The following is a 23,889-nucleotide window of genomic DNA, read 5'->3' on the forward strand; positions in this document are numbered from 1 at the left end:
ATCATCAGTTCATGCGTAATGCAAGGTCTATGGAGATAGTTTACAGTGAGGAGGGGGTCTTCAGTAGCACCCATACAAAGTGGCGTCTACATTAGCTATACCGTCGCATTTTCAGATACCTGCTGATCACCAAGCAGTGGGAGGAGGAGGCGCGCAAGGCGCTGCGCAAACTGAGGGCGAGCAACCAGGTTGAGGAGGACATCGAGGAGATGAGGGCCGAGGAAAGGGCCCAGCAGTCCGAGTCGACCATCTCGATGTCCGAGCTCATCTGTAGCCCGACCCTCAAGCGGCCCCTGCTTATCGGCGTTGTCATGCAGCTATCGCAACAACTGTCCGGCATCAATGCCGTGAGTCTAGCGTTTTTAATATTTATCATGCTTTTCGTGGTAGTTTTTAGATCGTAAGGAAAAAGGTTCTTTTAATTCTGTTGGAAAATTTGAATTAAGAGATCCAAAACATGTACGAAATCACTAATCTATTTAAAAAAAAAGAAACAAAAAGTGATTGGAATACTAGAAAAAAGGTTTTTGATGCCCAGTTTTGTAAATTTATTAATATAATGTGCCATAACTTCTGTCAAAAGTTGTGATACTATTTTATTTTACATTTTTTAATAATGAACAAACGAAACTCAAACAGTTGCAAGATCATCAGCAATACTATACGTTCTGCATATATTTTTCGTTCCAGGTGTTCTACTACTCGACGAGTTTGTTCGAGTCGTCAGGCTTGACACCGGAAAACGCAAAGTTCGCCACAATCGGTATCGGCGTCATCATGGTCGGCATGACCCTCATCTCGATACCCCTGATGGACCGCACCGGCCGACGAACCCTACATCTATACGGCCTCGGCGGCATGTTTATCTTTTCTATATTCATCACAATTTCCTTCCTCATAAAGGTGAGTAAACCATGCGACGACCCCCCCCCCTCCCAATATCTCTGTCTCTACGCGATCGGGGTTATTCCTCCACTCGCGCGTCAAACACGCATTGAGCTCTTGCGGTATAGGACACGGTGACCCACTTTTCGTATATTTTTTTCGCCGCGAGCACTAACGAAGGCGGTGGGCTCGAGTTTGAACCCCCCCCCTCCCTCTGTGACCTCGCAGCTTTTCGCGTATCTCTCGTCCATCACTTTGGTGTGGATTTAAACGTACGACGCGATGGAGTTTTGACACCTTCCGTATTTTGTCCGTGTACGCGTCATGTGGTAGCAATTGATTCTACTCTTCCAACTGTGTACGTGATGAAATTCGGTAGTTGTGGTATTTCAAAGATAATGAGTTTTCGACGCGACCATGAGAATTTTAACTAATCAATTAAACTATCATCTGTTGCTAGAGGCATGTTCGTTGGGTGCTATGAGCAATGACCTTAGTTCGTTCATGTCTTGCAAATACTGTGCTTATTTTTAATAGAAGAGACCTTCAAAACAAGGAATTTTTCATACCTCAGATCAAAAATCAGATAAAAATCACAGTTCTCGGTATCATGTCACTCCCTTGAGGATCCCCTTCGACTTTATGCACCCAACGAACATGCGTACACAGATAACGTATAGTTATCGGTATAAATTGCTTATGGTGGTGGTTTGGTAACAAAGAGTCGGGGCTAAGAGCATAACGTAAAAGCTTAACCTTATCGTATCAGATAACATAAATGGTGGTGGGGTGGTAATTCACGCTCAACAACAACTGTGTCATTACTTTTTACATAGTTTTACAATCACATACGATATTCATTTTTGGTTGATCCTCATCATTCATGTAGCGTTTAAGGATTCCCCTCCGCCGCCCGCATGCTAACCTTAATACAACATTTATTGAATTTTAGTTCAAAAATGTTCAAGATCACGTTTAGACCCTTTTGGAAATAGCATTAGCTTTATTAATTGAAACAATAAATCCCGACAATCCATTATTTTCTACCTCGTGTAAAGTATTTTTCCAAACCGAGATATTTGTTTTTTTTATTTAAGTTTGCGAAGAAAAATCTAAGTCAAGGGCTTTCACTTATCCTTCATTAAACACGCCAGATGTAATATTGAAATTTTGTTGAAATCGATAGTCAGAAAATGCAAAAAGAACTGTATTCGATGGATTTCGGAAAAAGAATCAATGCAGTTTTCCAAAATTTCAAGTATCGCAAGTCAGAAGGGGAAAGAAACCACTAACCGTGATCTTGAAAATTTCTCGTTTCAACCCATCCTCATATGCACCTCATGATTTGATTTTCCCTCTTCCTTCCCTGCTCCCCGCCCCTTCATCGCCAGCCTCTTTCGTGAACAGTATGGAGGAGATCGCAATCTACCGCTTTTCTTGCACTTTTACCAACATTTTAATTTTCAGCTCAAACTTGTTTGCGTGCAATGTATAACACACGTTATCCACTTGGCATCTTTCATTTTTCAAAGGCTAACTTTCACGAAAAAATTTTGAAGCCATTAGTATTACGTTTTGTGCATCAATCCTGTGTGATTACATTGTATCCAGTTACATTTTTTCATAGTAAAGAAAAACAAAACATCCATATGTGTAATCATCTAGCTCAATGACTCGGGGCTTTGGGATTAACAAACTAATAACGAGCGGATGGTGATGGGAGAGAAGTTGCGATTAGTAATTGAACTGTCAAGCGTCTAACATAATGCATCATCTCGTATCAATACAGTACCTTACAATGTTTACGTTAAGCCATTGATAGTTGTCGAATTAAAAACACGAACAGAAACTTCAGTTACTTTATAATTGCAATTGAATTTAACAATAAATTACTAACCACGCTCTATCGTTCAACACTTTATCTATATGCCATTGGTGGCTCTTGATTGATTGTTACATCGACACATTGGTATATATATGTATATGTCATTGTACACCTAAAAATCTCTAATTCGAGCTCATTGGTTGAGACGATTTTTGATATTCTTATCATTCGGGTGACTTGGGTATAGAGGAAACGGAATCGTGTACGCGTATCCATGAAAAAATCTATTAAAACTTACATAGTGATGAAGAAAAAAAGAATCACGTGCTTGTCGAAAAATCACTCGAATATTTGTAAAAAAAATAAAGAGAGGTATCGAGCATGATTTCCTACAGGATTGAGCAATGCATCGCATGCCACTTTATTTATGATTTATCGTTGACGTAAAAGTATTTTCTTGCAATACTTACATGCCAGTCCTTTTATTGCCAAATACCTCGCGAGTCTCCTTCGACTGGGTTCACGAAAGGAGAACTCGATTCTACTCGCCTGATAGGAGTTTTTCGGTTACGTACAGGAAATGACGGATTGGATGTCATACCTGGCGGTCGTCTCGATCCTCGGCTTCGTCGTGTTCTTTGCCGTGGGCCCGGGCTCGATACCCTGGATGATCACGGCCGAGCTGTTCTCCCAGGGCCCAAGACCGGCTGCCATGTCCATCGCCGTTCTCGTCAATTGGACGGCCAACTTTTTCGTTGGCATCATCTTCCCGACCATGAAGGTAAGCTTTTTTCACGTGATACATAGATTAATACGAGGCATTAAAAAAAAATATTTTTTTCTTTTCGTCCCACAACACCTGTGATTTTTTAACAAATTTATACTCCCAAACCAATGCTCCAGTAAAAAGTATCTCGAAATTTGGTTTGGAGGAAATATTTACGTGATCCCCTCCATGTTGCGTGTTCAAGTTTCGCAGTTACCATGCAATTTTAATGATACACTCGAGATGCTTTAGCAACAGTAGCGAAGCGATGTATCCCACGTGTGTGTGTCCTCTTTGAATTTTTGAAACAACGATTCTCTTGGATAACATTTGGATGAATCTGGTACAAGCTAATTTAAGTTTGAACGATGCAGGGGTAATGTGATGTGCGTATTTCATGAGCAACAGCAAACTAGGGTGAAAATAATGGACTTTATGACTGTGACACAATATTTTTTACTGTTTCTCTCTTTTGACTTTCGGGGAGATTGTATGAGCTGAAATTTGAACCATTTCACCGAGCAATACTTATTACAAGTTTAATAATTAATTTTTTCTTTTATGTGAATAAAATTATGGTTTTGATGAGATTTTTTCCCCTGCTTTTTTTAAATTTAAACTTGGTTAATAACTAAATTCTTTGCCCTTTTTTTATGGTAGCATAGAATAACGTGGGGTATTTTCAAAAATTGTTTGAAGCGAGTTGGATGTGCTAAAAAATAGAGTTATGCAAGTGGAAAAACTTTCTGGAAAAGACTTCATTTTTTAATGTTTTAATGCCTGATTGATACTTTTGTTACCAGAAGAATAATTTTTATTATTTTTTTTTTTTTTCAATTAATAAGCGATTCATTTCTACGTCTACTTTAAAAGTCGTGGTAAAAACGTGAATTCTTTGAAACGTGTAGAAAAAAAGGTTCAAATTTTTTCCTTTGGTGGATTCTTTTCATATTTGAACCATAAAGTTCTTGCATACAATTTATTAAGTAGGTGATTTTATGTTTATTTATATTTATTTAAATTACATTAAATAGTCTCAAAAAATTCTTATATCACCCTGGTATTAGGTTTAAAATTTTTTACTCTACAACTAATAGTTATTTAAGTGGTTCAACTTTTTTTCTGCAAAATATAAAATCTGCTTTTGTGAATCAGTCGTGTCTTGAGACGACCTTTTCATTTTTTTTAGCCTCAAAATTAATTACATGTAAAAACAGCATGAAATACTAAAAAAAAAAAAAAAAAAAAAAAAAAACGTTTTACAGACTTACCTCGACAACTACACGTTCCTACCGTTCAGTGTATTCCTTGCGTTTTTCTGGATCTTCACGTATAAGAAGGTCCCTGAAACCAAGAACAAGACCTTCGAAGAAATATTAGCATTATTCAGACATACTAATGGCCGGTACGTAAGAGTACATTTATAAAATTACTAACATTACATCTGTAAAATTAGATTCAGCGTTTTTTTTCTTATAAAAATTTTGTAGTATTAACCCTCCAAGACTCTTTCTATTCTTACTGCTACTTATTAGTTTAGTTACATTATTATTTTGTTTTATTATTTTATTGCACGCATTTTCGACCAAATCACAAGAATTTTATTTTTCTTTTTAGGTACAACTGATGAATATCCATTTTACGTTTTATCGACTGTATTGCATTATATCGTTTATTTTTTTCTCATTTTGTTGTTTGTGTGAATCTGTGTGCGAGTAAAAAAAACAGACGTATTTGTAATGTAGCATTTTAAAGCGTCAGGAGTTTTTCTTTACTTTTACAATACAGAAAATGGAAGGGCTTCGTCCATAACACCTTGTCGTACGGCTCATGTTTCGTTGAAAGAAGAGCATACTTATGACTGCATTAAAACGCCGAAAGCGATAATAAAGAAATAACACGAATGTTAAAAAAAGTCCCTTACAGTGACCGGTTTGGACTTAAAAATGATAAAAAAAAAATAAAAAATAAAAAAAAAAAATACATAAAGAATTAATAAACGAACAATAGTATAGAAAAAGCTTCAAGAAAAAAAAAATTGAATAGCAATTCTCATTTTGGGAAGCGGGCTTACTTCTTAAAATGAAAAAATATATTTATTAACATAGCCGTAAATTAAAAAATACTTGCTTGTGAAGTGGGCAGTGCCTCTGTGTATGCATTCATATATATTTATACATGTATGTATATATGTATGGATGTATTTATGTGTGAATGTACGCATGGATGTATGTATATAGTCAATTTATTGTTGAAATACTGCGAAAAATTGGAGACTTCACGTCCCCACAAGTGTACTGCCATCTGCAGTAATTGGATTATTTGTTGCGTCGTTTGTATTAACTGTACAAAAGTTCAACAATGGTTACTTTGGCAAATTTCTCATACAATCTACTCTTCTGCAAATAAATTGGAGTACTCTCGATTACCGGTATATTGTGCTTGACATTGCTTATTTTTTCTATATATTTTATATTAGGACAAGGGCCAAGTCCGGTGCCGGTGATTTTGGGATTTTGTCAATTAAAATTACATTTTTATAAAATGATGCTCTTATACCCAAGTCCGGTGGTACATTCCACTTATTTGCAGGTGCAGAATAGTGATGAAATCTCGCAAAACTGATTAATAATTTCTACACTTGCTTTCTATTACATAATACATTACATTACATTATTATAATAATTTCGATATGATTTTATCGGTAAATTCTGAAAAATATTTTTTCTTATAATATGAAACATAAATTTCAAAAAGTAGAAAATGTCAACAAAAAATTTCTTATTTTACTTTCCAAAACTTCTTTAATTTATAAAATAATGATTTCCATGTTTTTTTGTCTTTAAAATACTATACACTTTTACACAAGCTATCAACATATTGAGCTCCCAATGCTAAGGACTACAAGGACTCAAATTTGAGCTAGAGAGCAACTTTTTGTGAAATCACTTAATTTTTTTATGATAAACCTTAAAATTGCTCAAGTTATTATTAGTCTCTAACCTGTTTCATCGCTTCGTACAAGTCAGATGCTACCCCCATTTTATTGCATTTTTTTACATTAAATCATAGAAATTAAAATCAGCCAGAGTGGCTACTATTATCCGATGAATTGTGCTAATTCATAAGATTATATGTTAAAATGACACCTAGTGTCTGTCCTTCCCTCCAGTGATTTGCAGGAAGCGAATATCAATTACACAAAAAAGCATGATGCAAAAAAAAAGAGCCAAGGACATTGTTAATATTTTTTTATAAAATAATTATTGCAGTTATCAACATTATTGCAATTACATGGTAAAGTATATGCATACAGCGATAAAAATACTCTTTTAGGTTTATTTTATTTAGACAGATTATCCTCGTATAATCATGCACTTCGCGAACGATAATTTTCTTGACAGAGGTGGAAAGGCCTTGTCACACTTTACGCCCATGCTGAGATATAGTACATGGCGTCACTAGAGCACAAAAGTATTTTTTTAATCGTTGATCAACTGTATAATTCCACAACATTGGAATGAAAAAATCTTTCAGTTATTTTGTTGGTATCACATATAATTTTATGAGAAATGCTCGAATGTAGAAAACGTTTTACTTATCTAGATATTTTCATGAGAATTTTTTTTTTTTTTAATATAAAATTATTGTATTTAATTTATACGAGTTTCAACATCTATTTTAAAACTTGTTGTAGTGACTAACTAAGCAAGTGAATTTTAGTTTATTAGATTTGGTCGTAGTAAATTTAGCTTTTATCATTTAGTATTACCTCATTTTTTTAAGTTAGTGTTTATTGTAGTTATTTTTTGTACTGTTGTAAGTCAATTATCAGTTCGAGAACCTTGTACAATGTAAAATAATTAATTGTACAGCTTACGTTTTATTTGAAAAATTTGTAAAATAGTTTTTACAATTAAATTAAAATTTTTTTTATATTTACTAAAAGATGATGACATAAGAAAACAGTGAATTTAATTCACTCGTTTTTAATTAGATAAACACGTCACTATTAAGCAACTTTTGTAATATAATACTCTAAGCTATTACCCTTATAAAATAAACATTTGTAATAACAAAATTAATTTTGACTTAAATTTGTCACTTATACATATGAATGTTCCAGCATTCTTTAATGATGTAAAATACTTAACAAAACAATACAAATGAAACACAATCTACATCTTTCAAAAACTGATAACTGCACAAAATTGATATGTAAGATATTTTTTACGCCGAATAGATACTAGAACTTTATTTAAAAATTAATAGCGTTAAAAGCATATTAAAATTTTTTATTAGGGACCAAATATTTTTTACTATGTGTTGTATTAGTTGTAATTTTATTTTTTAGTGAATGCTGTCATTTTGATGTTATAATTAGAATGTATTTTTTCTCTCCAAATGTATAACAAAGTTAAAAATTGATAAGAGTAAGTATGTTGTGTACAGATATAAAATTATCTACGGTAATAAACATAAGGATTACCTTACTGCCAGCACAAACTATCTACTTTCGGTAAAAAAAATTTTGCGAAAATTGTTTAAAGAAAAAAAAAATGTAAGTCAACACGACATGCAATAATTAAAAATAAATAACTTTTCCAATGTTTATCCATTGATTTTCTTTATTTGTACTTTCGTATTAATCATGTCCATCTTTAGACATTTTTTTGTCAACACAAATAAATAAATATTAAAAGGTAATGCCACACTAATTGATTGTGCTTATCACAAATGTTACTCTCACAAATTCACTGTCACTTTACTTGTGTTTCTTAATCACGTTAATAATAACTCACGCTTTTTATGTTGTTTGGAATGCAGGAGCAGCTTACGGGACAGCAGGCTTTACGGGTAAGTCAGCACACACCTTTTTTATGTGTTCTGATTTGTTTATTTATATTTATCATTTTTTTTTTTTTTTTTTTTTTAACATTTCTTAACAAAACGCCGTTGGCTTTGTTAACTGATGAGGATGATAATACATACACAATTATTAATCATATAAACATTGACATTGATTTTTGTATTGTTACTATCATTAATATCATATATGCAATATGATCCTGCAAAGCATGTTTTGTTAAAAAACTTCCGCTAAATAGAAATCCTTTACGATAAGGTCACGTTAAAAGGATTATTTTTTAAGATACTATTGCAAGTACGCTTCAATTAATTTTTTCACCAGCCTTACTGCACTATGCAAATAATACTACTGTAATGTTACATGCTGTTTTCTAAATCACTTTAAAATTTTGATTATGTCAAAACATTCACTCATGTATTAATTAGACTGCAAGATCGTCGAATATATTTTTATCTCCCGGTACCTTTTACAAAAGACTACTTAATAGTAAGTAGAAAAATCCAATACCAAATATAGACCTTCTAAATAAAGATTAAATATTGAGGATTGTTGTAAATAAAATAGTAGGAAAGTATATTAGCAAGAGAAGTCAGATAAAGATTTGCTGAAGAATATATGTGTTAACAAAAAACAAGTTTAATGTTAAATGAAACGAAAGTTTAACATCAGTAATTAAAAATACTCATGGTAAAAAACTTAGGAAATAATCCTGTGTTCCTGCAGCGGTTTTTCGCTCTACGTCAGGCTGAAATTTATGATGGCTATACACGGCATGTTGTGTTGAATAGTTTGTATATAATTCGCGTCCCTTTGTAATTATCATATTTATATTTGACATTGAAATTCATCGAACCAATGTAATATAAGCCATTTAAAATGAGAAATCATCATTCAAAAATCATGTTATGGATGCATGTATCATCTATCCCAATATTATATGTAAGAGAGTTCATATTCATCATACATCATATTTTTTTTTCTACCAAAATACATTTCACAGTTTCCCTAATTTTGGAAAACCTCAGGGCTATTGTGTAAAAAAAATCCTGTTATTTATAAAATATATGTATGAATATTAAAAAAAAAAAAAAATTACCGATTTAATTACTTCGCCGTAAAATATATCAAATTCTCGATTATTATTAATAACAATAATAATAATAATAATTATAATAATAATAATAACCTTCATGGCCTTGAAAGAAATAGAACAATAAGGATTATTCTTCAAATCGATAAATATGTAATTTATATTTTAAATGATAATCTGAAAATAAATCACGTCATTTCCTAAATTTTTTTTTTTTCGTTTTTAAACATGTATAAAGTACTTCTTTATGTGTAAACTTTTTATGTTACAAAAAATTTGAAAAATCGATCTCCCAATTAATTTGGTACAATCTTTCGATCCATGTTATTATCTATTCGACGTTATTACAGTTATAATTTAGAATGCAACAAGTATGTCAAAAAAAAAAAAAAAAAAAATGAAAATGTATTCTGAACAACACAAAAAAAGCGCTATTAGCTGGAAGTCAGCATAAATTCTTGGACATAACAGCCCCGATCACCATTTCATCTCATTGGAGTTTTGCGTATGACAGCATGCTCCTTCAGTCCTATACGTATACTTAGTATACACATGTATTGCATAATATAACTTTATACTCGACAATAAGTGTCAGCGAACAGATGGAGGGACAAGAGAGAAGAGACTTGGCATTCCATTCACAACTTCTCGTATCTCTTTTCTGTCCGTCTGTTCTATCTGTCAACTCTCAACATTATAATTTGAGAGCCCCAGCAAAAACGTTTCATGTCAATCTAGCTGGCATGAATTTAATGGCGACTGTCACAGTGCTGTGCCAAGTTGCATGTTGCGTAGGTGCTGCTTACTTTTATATGAAAAACGATATCGCTCTAGTTTCTCTTTTATATTTTTTATACAAGTCTATGATGGTGCTGAAATAGGTTACGCGACACGTACTGAAAATATACATTGTAGATTACACAAATGTCGTATCAACAGGACGTGGATACGTCAAACTGAGTCGACTCAAAACTGCATATACGCGAGTCGAAATCACACATACATACACACACTTTTAATTTAAAAAAATTTACCTATGAACGGTCTGTGTAAAAAAAAAGGTTAATTAGAGACTTACTACGTGTATAGTGTATTAGTTGTCATTCGTTACGTCGATAATAATTTTTGTTTCTAACAAACTTAATAACAATGGAGTTTCCAATTTTTGAGAGTAAAAATATTCTGAGGGTACGCGATTCCTTAATACTAGACCTAGGCATAGAAATATCTTAGAACCACATGAATTTTCGTAACTTTATTAATTAAAAGCTGTATTGTCTTTGCAGTTTTTAGAAATCGTTATTTACATCTAATTTATATTTTATCAACACATTCGAAGTAACAAATCGTTATAATCGAAGTAACAAAATAATTATGTTTCTATGGATTCCTGAATTTTCGTTGTACTTTTAAATACACGTACACAACAATTCTTGACATCATATCACCACATTAAGTTATATGTATTTGATATTTTTTATGTGTATAATTATATTTCATTATGGTTATTGATTGTTCTCTTATGAAATGTAACTTTATAATTACTTTTAATAATATAAACTTACCAACAACATAAAACAATCAATCTAACACTTCAAACATTCGGTGAAATATATTGGGGCTGACTTCTGATAAAAAATAACATAAAAATAGGAATAATCCACCGTTCAAACATTACATTCTTCCATAAATCGAATCTCAAGACGCCAAAACATTAATCACCCGTTAGAAAGACCGTTTCGACACTTCATGGCTATGTGTAACATTATTATATTACAGGGATCAAGATTTTGCTACTTATTCTAGCAGGGAGACCGTCCTATCAGATACTACTACTGCCAACAATATACCCACGCTACCGTTAATTGCTCACTCTCACCCTTGAAAAAATTATGTATGTTTAGGCATCAAAAGAAATTCAGAATTAATGTTTTTTTCCAATTGTTTGACTTGACCAATAACCAAATGTGACGGGAATAAATATTCCATATCAGTGATATTCCATACATGTATACATACACACAATCATACGTTGTTAAGAATATTGGTATAAATATGTATATTGCCTATACATAGTATTCAGTTAATATATATATATATATATATATATATATATATATATATATATATATTACATACAGTTAAGATCTACTAAAACTTACTCAAGAATTAAAATAAAACCATGTCTACAATGTTGATGAACCAAATCATGGAAGATTTTTATATCAATCTTTAGAATAGTGGTTCATACAAAATAACTAATTTTGTTAATTAAAACAATCATATGAATCAGATTTTCGTTAAACACAGACATGCTTTTTTTATAGCAACAGCCGAAATTCGAATTTTTTATATGTATTACATAATATCTTTTAGTACGCTACACTTTCGTTCAAAATATTATTTTATTTATTTCATAGTGTTATATCTGTGTACCAAATAATAAATCTTTTTTACATAAACGTAATAAAGTACTACATAAATTTTACAAAAAAAAAAAAAAAAAAAAAAATCAATCATAAATGAAAATTAATAATTTGGTATAGATTTAATGATATTAAGAAACATAAAAGCAACTTTACTATTATCCATGGTATTACATGCGTAGTTCAACTAAGTAGGGATATTCTTTTTTTATTTTTCTTTTAATGATTGTTTTTTTTTGTATGGGTTGAATACAATATATTCTACTGTCCGCATTTATTTATTAATCAAACGTATTTTAAATGACATAATTTATGTTTCATATCATTAAAATATTTTTATTGTACATTAATGAATAACTTATACACAAACTAAGTCTTATACACTTCTTAGAACCATTACATCTGCATTACAATATTTAAAAGCATTACAGATATTTGTACATTTTTTATATATTATTTTAAATGTATTTTTACTTTATCATAAAATCAACTATTTGATCAATTAAAAAAAAAAGTAATAAAGTTGTGAATATTTGTAATTAGTGCTTATGTTGTAAAACATTAAAAATAAAAAAAATTACTGTCAAGACAACTGAGTCATTCAAAGCTGGGAGTTTCTTAATTACTTAATTGAATATGTTTAAATCATTTCTATAGAAATATCAGTATACTGATAATACGATCATTTATTAAATTTATTCAGTTAGTCACGCTATTTTTTAACATTTACGTACTTCATTAACTTAATTAGTCTTCTCCAGAGATTTTCTTGTTGTATGCCTATTATTTGTTTATAATAATATTAGTGGAAATATTTAATAAGAAGCTTAAATTTTATTTTGAAAAGTTATTTATAATTGCTTTTCTGTTTGATTCAAGCAATATTGAAAAATGATTATAATGATACACTCTAATAGCAAAAAATAAATAACTGATAACCAAATATACCATCAAATAATTTTGAAACCCTGGTTATGAACGATTACATTAATTTATAATTACTTCAATAAATTGTAGCACGCTAAAAACTCTTTATTTTAGAAGATAGTATTTTATACAATTTATTCTTTATCAGCACTGATTAATATTTCTAACTTCTTTATATTCGTAAAATAAACATTAATTACTGGTTCATATATCTATACAATTCATAGATATTTTGTAAAACCAGTATTGTATCAAATGTTGTACTTAAAAATAGAAGAAAAAAACATGTGATAAAATAAAAGTATTATACACTATATTGTTGATAAAAGTTATCTCCTAAGTAGGAAAAATAAATTATGACTATAAAAGTAGATATACACAACAGTATATCATCAAAGAACTTTATACTTAAAGTTTTTTATAATTTTATTAGATTCTATGTTGTTCTTACTATAAAAATCTAACTTCAATTATTCAACTTGAAGAGTTGCGAGATTCTTAACAGAGACATGAAAAAAATTTTAAGTAATTATTCTTTTTGAATTAAAAACTTTCCTTTGTTTAACTGAAAATTCCTATTCATGTGGTTTGTATTCGTCATGTTGGTATGAAAAGTTTTATGTAAATCGTATTTGAAAACTAATAGTTTCTTCTACAATTAATAATAAGTGACAAAAAAAATTCGAGTGACGTATAACATAAGAAATTTGAAAAGTCATGAAACTGTGAAATGTACCAAATTTTATTAAATGACAAAAAGTTAATATGAACTGATTTTGTATTTAAGAAACTACTAAAACTAGTTGTAACAAAGTCAAATAACGTGATGATCTCTCTGTAATTGCGAACATACTAAGTTTTTTCGAAAAACTTTTTAATGTCATATATTTTGTATGTTGCTGTCAAGATGTCATCTATTTTTTAATTTCTTGACCTTATAATAAAGTATTTCAGGTTTAAAAAACTGCTTTCGGTAAAATACCAAGTACGTCCTTGTACTTAAACACTATATAACTTTTATTGTTGGCTTACGTAGCATCATGCATTTTTCGGCCTAAAGCAGGATCTTTTTTCTGATTCGCTTATTACAAAGCACGTTTATTGTAGATATTTGCGCAAATTGCTATTAAAGTCACAAAAAATAAGTGCTGTAGCAGCTCGAGAATTTCGCGCTACATTATTTTTTTCTAACTTTGTATATTTAATATGTGGACTTGAAACGTGTGTACATGTATTTTTGACGTATAATTGAACAACACGATGTAAAAAATCTCTAATTTTCAAATATTTGTAACATAATTTTTTCAATTAAAAGTATTATTCGTATGTTTGATAAAAATTTGATTAAAAAAAAGTAAGCCCCAAAAAAATTTTAGGTTAATAAACGAGTTTTTCTAACTTTTTAGAGACTGTAAGAAACTAAAAAATTTTTTTTTTTGGGAGGGAGAGACGGAAGAAATCAGGCAAAAATACATTCTGCCGAGTATGTCAACTAAAACAATACACAAGCCTTCTTATTTGAACCTGAAGTACTTTCCTTAGAAAATTACGTCTGTTAATTATGTATATACTCTCATTTAATAAAAATAAATTAATGTTATAAAAATTGTAATGTCATTCCTTCGAAATTATTTTTAACCACATATTACAATAATATTTATAGTACTACTGCAATCTAAAGCCTAAATTTTCAAAACGACCATTCACATTTATTTATTCAATACTAACAAAAATTAACGTTAGATTATTGTAACCGTAACATTTTGTGCGAAAAACTAAAAGCATGCATATATATCATTAAGAATGGTCAATAAGCTGGCTGTGGAGTAGAGAAACTTTCTTGTGTTCTCTAGTTGCCAAAATTTCTGTGAAAACTAACAGTATTGGAAGACAAGGTACTATATTACGTAATTAATCTTGAAAAACAAAAACTGAATTATAATAATTTCTTCATTACAAGGGTTAATAAATTTTAACACTGTCTGAATTAATCGTCAGTATGACTTCATCAATTGATTCTGGAGAGAAAATAATAAATACTGGTAAATTTTTTTTCTCTTTTAAATATTTTCTTTCAAATCTAGCCAATTGAAATCTACGATTGTATACAATAATTAGTTCTTAACATATCGAAAAATCGTGAATTATAATATCGAAAGATCAATTTTTGTAAAGTAATTTAGGATGAGTAGAAATGAAAAGAAGTAATTTATAGATCTTAATTCCTGCTGTAATGTAATTTTTTCACGATCTATGATTATAATCATACCAGTCATTTGTTGAATGTTGTATTTTCAGATTGCACAAACATAATATTGTTACTCCACTTTGGTTGAATAAAAAAAAGTTTTAAGGCCGATTTTTTTTGCATTAGATTTCACTGAATAGATAAAATATTGAATTTTTTAATTGAAATTTCAATCAAAAAAATTCAAAACTACCGAAACATCTTGTATTATTGCTTTAACTATTGTTGCATGGATAGAAAATTCTCCAATAAGCCCTATACGAGGCACACAGTATTGAATGAATTGTAAATAATTTAATAGACCACCCTATATATATACTAAAACAAATACCGTTTTGTACAAATTAATTTTAAAACTGTTTGTAAATGTAACTGTATTCACAAAAATCTATCATAACTAAAAAGAAGTAAAATGAGTGTCAATTTGGGAAAAAGGAAGACAAAAATAGCTTGGCGTGGTATTTTCCAGGAGCGTGCTAAACTATACGAATGCGTTAGAGGGACACATACCACCAGCCGAGAGTGCAGCTTTGATGGTGGCCGAAGAGAAGCCACGCCCAGACACATGTAAGGCACACTAAATATCGTAATCTTCCAGATCCAATAAGACTACACATCGCATCTTGTCGTGTCGTATCGTAACCACTTCATATCTGACAATGACTTTCTTGCTAAACAAGTTTCCCAAAATATTATTAAGTAAACTGACATCATTTTTCGTTCATAAGTTCCACTATCACTTTTGATTTCATCACAGCATTATTTCAACAATATTTCATTTATTTTGATACATTTAAGAGCAACCATCATACAAATCACGATTGATATTTTTATTTAAAATTTTCAAACAAGTGTGTTAATGCCCTTTCACAATAGTGACAGTTATATAATAAAAATTTATGTGGCCTTTATTATACATATAAAAATGTATTAAAAATGTATTGTACTAGTACATCGTTACTTATATTAACAATTTTTCCAACTTTACTTAAAAATTATTTAAAAAATCAACTATTTAAAATGATTTCTTTACTCATTTTTCTTCCATTGTGTTTTCACGAAATGTCACTGAAGAACTTATAGAGTTAAGTAAAAAAATTAATATACTTAAAAACTGTTCCTTCATTTTTTGCTCTACTTTATACTCACACTGATCATAGACTGGTTCTTTCAAAATAAATACAAGGATTTTATAAAAATTTCAATTAGAAATCATTGAAAAGTACTATAATTATTCAATAAATCAGGTATTAGCATGGTTATGTCCTAACCAAAATAAATAAATACATCAATCGACAACTTTATTTTTAACAACTCATTTTTTAATTTTTTCAACTTATCTGACACTAGTCTAAAATACGTGAAAACTACAAATAATCTGAAGATTAAATTACTTTATCAGTCCTGTAATAACGCATGGAATCATTGTTATATCTGTACGTCGATTGTCAACTCGTAGTTTCTCTGTAATGTCATAATTTTCCTTTTATTTGCAGACTTTCCTTCCACGTATGAACGTAACCCAAAGTAGGTACATGTGAAGTAATCATTTTTATCGTCAATGTAAGAGTTTTTAAATAAAATTTTATATCCCATACTTATAACAGAAAAAATTTGAACAGTGAAATGTTTAATGTTATATATTGATTAGTTTAGACATGAGCAAAATGTTTTACATTATGATATAGTTCTACTGACATTTGTAGTCGTTAACAGAGATAAGAAATTTTGATTTTATAAAGTAATCTTGATGTAGAAGAAATAAAAAAATTATTTGAATACAACAAAAAAAGTCTTACATTGACTATAATTGGTAATGAATTAAATGACTGAATATGCAGTAGATGATTGAAGTTACCAATGTCTTTCTGTTAAATATCATAAGGATGTTTATTTGATTTTATTATTCATGATTGTGAGATAAATATATGAATGAAAATCAAAGCTTGTTGTTGCTTCTTATATATGTTTCCATTTAATATGGTCCAACATTATCCACATGGCAATTATTAAAATTTTTTCAATTTTTTCACATCTAAAGTTTAGGTTACAAACAATTATCAAAAAAATTTCTATAATACGCAACACACTATAGCTACATTATAATCATTATTTTTTAATCAACAATAAGTCAATGTCCAAATCATGAATCACTTTTTGTATGTGATACAAAAATAAGGTATTATTTGATAATATTTCAGTATAACAATTTTCCAAAACAGTTTTCAGTTTTAATATTATAAAATCGTCTCAATTATTCAGAGCCACAGCTAAGGGGTGAACATTATAAAGTCAGAACAATAATTATCATACAATCAATTAAATTGATCTCAAGTTAGGTACAATCATATACATATAATTTTGTTAATGGTTATTTCTATTTATTTATTTTTTTCATTACGATATACATCAGATATGATCAGAGCAGTCTACGCATACAAACAAAAAGATACATTTCTCACCACGTCCCTTCGTTCATTTGTCTCGTTACACAATTTCCACACCCCCTGATTTTCTTTGGACTTGTCCAAGTGCAACTATTTTCATTGTGACCATACAGACACATCGTACACGCATACTCCACTCACACGTAATGCCACCGTCTCGAATCCCACCATTGCTCCTCCACAAACTTCACCAAAATATGCTCAGCATCCACGTGCAGCCACCACATTCATTCACGCGTTACGTAGATAGCCGTTCCACGTCCGCCCATACTCGTACCTGTACTACTGAAACTGAACATAAGAGAAATAATCGTAACAAAAGGCTCGCTAAGTGGTATACGGCCTTAAACAACGACAACGCAACAACCACACGCTCACATTAGGAAGCCACAGCACTAGGTTACTCGTGAAAACAGGAATGTCAGCTGGAAGAACCAGAATACCAAGGAGAAGGAGCAGAAGGAAGGAATGACAAAAGTAATTAAAAAAAAGGAGGACATCGTGTCGAAAAAGAAGATAGATAATCAAAAGTCGAATTAAAACAGGACAAAAATGATACATGAGAGGAAATAGAAGGCCGTGAGATAAGTTGATGAAGGGTAATACGCTCGCGCGTCTTCAATATACGTACTCTTCTTTTTTTTTTTTTATTCAACACATTTTCACAACTCCTACTGTATAATACACGTTTTCTCGATTCTCACGTGTAATTTTAAGGTGTGCGTGTACATACTTGTCTTCACAGTTAATCAGCATAATCGCCGACCGTACACTTTTTTTCATAAGTTTATTTAACGGTCACTTCTGACACCAGATTTATACATACACATGCGCTCGACTTTTTCCACTGACTCTTCACCAAACTAGCACTGCTCCATTAAATCAAGCATACATTTTGATGATCAAATACGCATATTAGTAGGTCAGAGATGCAGATACGACGAAAAACTTGTATTTCTTAGACGTGCGAGATCACCCGTCTCATGCAATATAAGACATTACTCACCAGCAATTATACGAAACAAAATTTATGTGCATCATGAGCTTAATGGTACGCAGTACATAAATAGCTTTTTGCATACATTAAGATCTATTATTCTATTGACTACTTTTGTATTTATCTTTGAAAATTTTTACACTATTATACAGATATATATACACACACACACGCACACATTTTTATGACTCACACTCCTGGGTTGTTCCACGAAAAGTTTTTCATTACACATCTCAGACATTTAGAACGCTCTTTATAATTTTTATGTTATGGTATATGTTTTTAAACTAAAAATTAAATTGAAAAATTAAAAAAAGGCTAAAATAACTAATTATACATTTAGTTTTCTAATTTTTTTTATTTTTCAGTATTGAAAAACTATTGGCGTAAGACTTTTCAATTAATTAAGAAAACCAGATAATTTGTTTTTCATTGTATCTACATCGAAAATTTAAAAATGAATAAACTACAATCCCATTTGGGTACTCACATACGAGATTCAGTTTAAATGCATCAAAAAACCAGCTTCCACCTTTCCTAGACCCTAAATGACTTAGAAAAAATTGTAAGCACTAAATTTGGAAGTTCCATTCCATCCATTAAAGCGAAAAATTTTTCGTGAAACGACCCACACAATCAGCAAACGTCAGACAGGAGACGCAACAGGAGCAGGTCACAGAGAAAAAAACAAAAAGAAAGAAAAGAAGAAAGCTTACGGTGTTTTATTTGTTTTACGCTTACAATAATTTACAACCAATTAATATACCACCATTCTTGACGACTGCACAGTCCTCAAGTTGTCTGGCATCAGTATCGTGTAGCTCCTGACCAATGTCTTCTTTTTCTTTTTTTTTAGGTATACGTACGTAGAGTTCTAGGGATGTCTCTCTCTCCCTCTCTGTCTCGCGTACGTCGAAAGTATCCTCTCGGCGCTCGCCAACGTGTCTCGTGTTGCAGGAATGCATGCGCCAGCTATCCTCATGTCTCAAGTATTCCATCCTCCTTTTCCATACCTGTCTCTATTATCTAACGTTCGCACGTATATATGCATGACCGCCGCTGCTGTTACCAATGCTGGATGTCGTCTTGTGAGTCGCATTGTCATCGTCGCCGTTGTTATCGCTCGTTCTGCGGTCATCTAATACGCATCGCTGCTACTTTAACTGCTGCAACTTTACATATATGCTGTAGTCAGCTCTGTGCATCCCTTTTTTTCCACCCAACTAACCTACCTCCCTACCCCTGTTAAAAAATTACAAATTATCCTTTTGTTGCAGCCAAAGCATATCCAACAAGTTTAGTATTATTGTTATTATTGTTGTTGTTATTATTGTTGTTGTTGTTATTATTATTGTTGTTGTTGTTATTGTTATTGCTCTTGAAATACTTAGCTCATAAGTATACTTAAATTCATTATTTTTTGCTAGCGCTGTTGTATGATGTATCCGAGTAAAAATAAAATTTCTAATATTACGTACATGAATTGGTACCGATTGAAAAAAATGCTTTAAGTAAGAGCTGCTTGTATATTGCATATTCCACGATTAGAAAAGCAACTATTTTATTATAACAGAAAAGTGCATGAAACCTTTAAAACTTGTGAGTTAATGAATTATTACATGTTTAATGTTAACTGTACGATGCACTGTTTATTTTTGGAACCTGAAAAAAAAGAATACAAAAGCTTGATTATCAAAAACTTAATTGCTTTTTACGTAATCAACAATTATATACTTATTATTATCGCTCAAAAAAATATTAAATAATTTCATGTGTAAATGCTTCATTGTCTCCTAAATGTAGTAACATCAAAAAGAGTCACGGGAGCTCTATAAAATACACTGTGTTTTAAACTAGGAAATTTTCTCAACAAGATAATTTCGAGATGCAGTAGATGAGCGAGACTCAGTAGATAAAGATTATTACCAAGTTAGCGCTTAAAATCCTCTCCAGCGACTTTTGAGTTATATCTTATTTTTTATCTTGAAAAAGAAATTCATATATTTTTATTCCGTGAATTGTTTGGAAAAGTTCAAATTTACATAATAGATGAACCATGAAAAAAAAATACAAATATTTCAGGTTGTCAAATATTTAATTGTATGAAAAAACGCCATCATGTTGTTTATTGGCTAATTTTACTTATCCCACTTCTATAATTACAAATCAAATATTATTATTTAGAAATCTGCTTAGTTTCTATGAGCAAATAGTTAAAGACAAAATAAAATTCCTTCTTTTGACATTTTTCGGCAAGTATTATTGTCTGACGTAATCTTGACTTATTCTACTTAATCTCGTTCGGCTTACTTAAAAACATATGAATGAGCTATGTACCTATTGGGATTTTCTTAAATTTATAAATTTTTATTTTTAATAAATTAAACAATGTAATATAAAAAAAACCGACAGGTTCCAAAAAATAGATCAATATCCAACCAGCCATACAATAAGTGTTGTAATATGATTGTAATATTTAATAAGCATGCCATGTCAACCTATACCACTAGTGCGAAAATCTCAATCCTATTCCTTCACGAATAACACATTTGATTGGAATAACATAAATTAATTAAATTACCGTTTTAAGAGCATTCAGTACATCAGCGGAAGTTTTTTACTCACCAACTACTTCATTTTCATTAGTTTCAGTGAACTACGGTTAATAAATTTTATTTCATGTAAAACTAAGAGCTAGTCTCTTTTGACTTCATTTTTTAATGTCTACGATAGGGTTCAGCTTGATTGATTTGAATATCGGCTGTGTATCTTGTTCCCATCATTATACGAAACAGTAGAAATATTTTTTTAAGTAATCTATTAAAACTATTAAAAATGAGGTACTTGGTAACGTGTAATCTTCTGCAAATGTAACAAATGGTCTTAAGGGGGACATAAGTTGTTGACCTTTAAAGAGTGAACTATCTTACCGCCAGTAAATATTTATTTTGTATTGATTGTTAAATCACATTCAATCCTGATGATCACAAGGCTATTGAAACACTTTGTTTTGGAAGTAAGTACCAAAAATCTAAGTTCTCAAATTATTTTTGCAAGCCTTTTAAAAACTTCGGACTCTTCTCATGGATACAGGTCCTACGCTAACGAAGCATATCACTTGAGTTTTATTTGAAATTGCAATTATTATTTTATCGAAAAAAATTTAGTACACGGTCGGTAAGATATATTACACTCAAAGGTCCCTAAAAGAACGGTCAAACGAAAATTATAATTCAGCTCAACTCGATTAAAAAAAGAAAAAAAAAACCAAAGGTGAGCCATTCTGTAGGAATAACACAGCTTTATTTCCATGGATGCCCTGCGCCTTGTTACGACGGCGCAAGGACCTCCCTGGTATTTTAATTTGTAGATATAGACACACAACCGTACACAAAGGAAAAAAAAAAAAAAAAAAAGCAACGAGCCTCGCTCAGGGCCCACACCATCCCTCGAAAATCACATTTGGTCTCGTTTTCTTTGTCCCCCTTGCAGTTGTCTTTGCAGCTGGCTCCGAAGCCTCTTCTACCACAGCCGGCGCTCGTCCCGCTCAACCGGAGAGGCCACCGCCCCCGCTTCCCCCGCCACGCTTTCCGAACAGCGCTGTCTGACACTGGGGAACTCGTCCTCTTAATGCGCTCCGGCTCGTCCTGGGCCTCGAGGCCCGGCTCGGCCGGCTCCTAGCCGATCGGGCCCGCGCCTGCCTCGACTACTGCCGCCAGGAGTTACCGGATCACCGCTACTTTGCCACAGTCGACTCCGACCGCCACCGGCAAACTGTCGTCGCCACGTTGCGCAGACACCGGGATGGCTGTCACTGCTACGCGGCGTATCCACCCCCGGGCTCGCCACCTCCGATGCTGCTCATCTCGCGCTGAACGCTGCATTTCAACTGGTGTTGCACCTACGTGTGTGCGGATTGTCTGCTGTTTTGTTGGATGTGGAATTGCGTTCTTTATCGTTTGTGCATAATATACGTACTTGGTGGTATTACTTTTAGGATAAAGTTAAATTTTTTTTAATCCGGGAGGGTTGTTCGTTGCGATGAGTGTTCGATGTTTTTGTGATAATCGGTATTGGTTTTTCGATTTTTTCAACAAGTGGCGTGGTCGTGCAATTGATGATAAAATTTTTAGGTGATCGAGCGACGGACAATTTTGGTAGCTAACTTTTCTTTTGTCCATTCGAAAAAATAAGGTTGAAGAAATTTGATACTATTATAATTAAAAAAAAAGACTGAGAATGAAGAATATGGTTTTTTTGCTATCGTCAGAGCGAATCACCGATCATTTTGTAAATTTGGTAGAATTCTTTTTTCTGTTAGTTTGAACTAATGAAAAAAACAAAAAAAAGAAAAAAATTGAAAAGCAAAAAAAAAAACTTTTATTTTAATTACTATTATTGAGATTTCACATAATACTCAAGAAATTAAATTGTTAAAAAGAAAAAAAATAAAAAAAAAGTAAAGAAAAGAAGAAACAGTATTCAATCAAAAGCAATGTAAGCTAGAGAGCTTGGAATAACGAGTAAATATTATGCAGTAATTGGTCAGTGCCTACTGTTCGGAAATATTAGAATAATCTAAGGTCTATTTAATACATACATTTCGAACTCAAGAATAATGCCAAACACATAATTACTGAACGAGTTAGCATAGAAATAAAAGAGACAAAGAGAAAAATGATATATAGATACAAAACAATTGGGGTGACGATTGTATGTTCAACTATACAGACGTTTCGGCGTTGACTTTTTGTAAGCGCTCATTTATAATTATACATATATATGTACACATATATATGACATAAATATATTGGATCTAGTCAGCGACGACTTTTGTAAACCAGGGATATATAAATATATATACACATGTGTGTTGCATTATATATACATACATTTTGGCGCAACGATCTCATGTGATTTGCGCATTATTCTAATATAAATTAGATAGCTGTGAGTTTGAAGTATTTAAAAAAAAAAAATAAATAAATAACAGTAATAATGATAATATATTTCAATATCAGTAAGAAATGACGGGTTGAAGGAGAATGTATAGAATTGAGGGTGTAATGGGAGGTTTCCGATTCCTTCACCAACTTGGTACATTAGAATTATTTACTTTGACTTTTTACTTTCACTTTTTTTTACTCTAGTCAGTAACAAATTTTGAAACAACGATTTTTATATAATTACGATAACTTTACCGAAGATCAAAGTATCAGTTTAACACACCGACACAAGAATATCAATACGTGGAAAAATAACTGCAGGAGTTTTAACCGCGTAGTTGTGGTAATATTTAATACCTCGTACATCAATTTTTACAGTAAGATTACGGGAAAAACTACCATAAAAAGGAGAGGGTAAAAACTCTAGTGAACCACAATAATCAGTTTCATTAGTCTTAAGTT

At 31.4% G+C, this 23,889-nt stretch overlaps 1 protein-coding gene across 2 annotated transcripts in view; it reads left to right on the forward strand.

Moving 5' to 3' along the window:
- The window catches only part of Glut1 (Glucose transporter 1), a 38,092-nt gene extending 15,703 nt beyond the window's left edge, over positions 1-22,389 (forward strand). Inside the window, exons 6-13 of one of the 2 annotated variants that reach the window (XM_089598377.1) lie at positions 116-347; positions 691-903; positions 3,267-3,491; positions 4,742-4,889; positions 8,291-8,333; positions 15,507-15,604; positions 16,534-16,564; positions 21,974-22,389. In XM_089598377.1, coding sequence (XP_089454503.1) covers positions 116-347; positions 691-903; positions 3,267-3,491; positions 4,742-4,889; positions 8,291-8,333; positions 15,507-15,604; positions 16,534-16,564; positions 21,974-22,112 — 1,129 coding nt within the window. In that variant the 3' untranslated portion in view covers positions 22,113-22,389. The remainder of the gene's footprint in view (positions 1-115; positions 348-690; positions 904-3,266; positions 3,492-4,741; positions 4,890-8,290; positions 8,334-15,506; positions 15,605-16,533; positions 16,565-21,973) is intronic. The other variant, XM_089598376.1, reaches the window with a different exon arrangement.
- The last annotated feature ends 1,500 nt before the right edge of the window (positions 22,390-23,889 follow it).

Source organism: Copidosoma floridanum, unplaced genomic scaffold (assembly GCF_036245765.1).
Source record: "Copidosoma floridanum isolate Cflo_tuat_1 unplaced genomic scaffold, Cflo_Japanese_pri ptg000006l, whole genome shotgun sequence".
Classification (NCBI taxonomy): Eukaryota; Metazoa; Arthropoda; class Insecta; order Hymenoptera; family Encyrtidae; genus Copidosoma; species Copidosoma floridanum.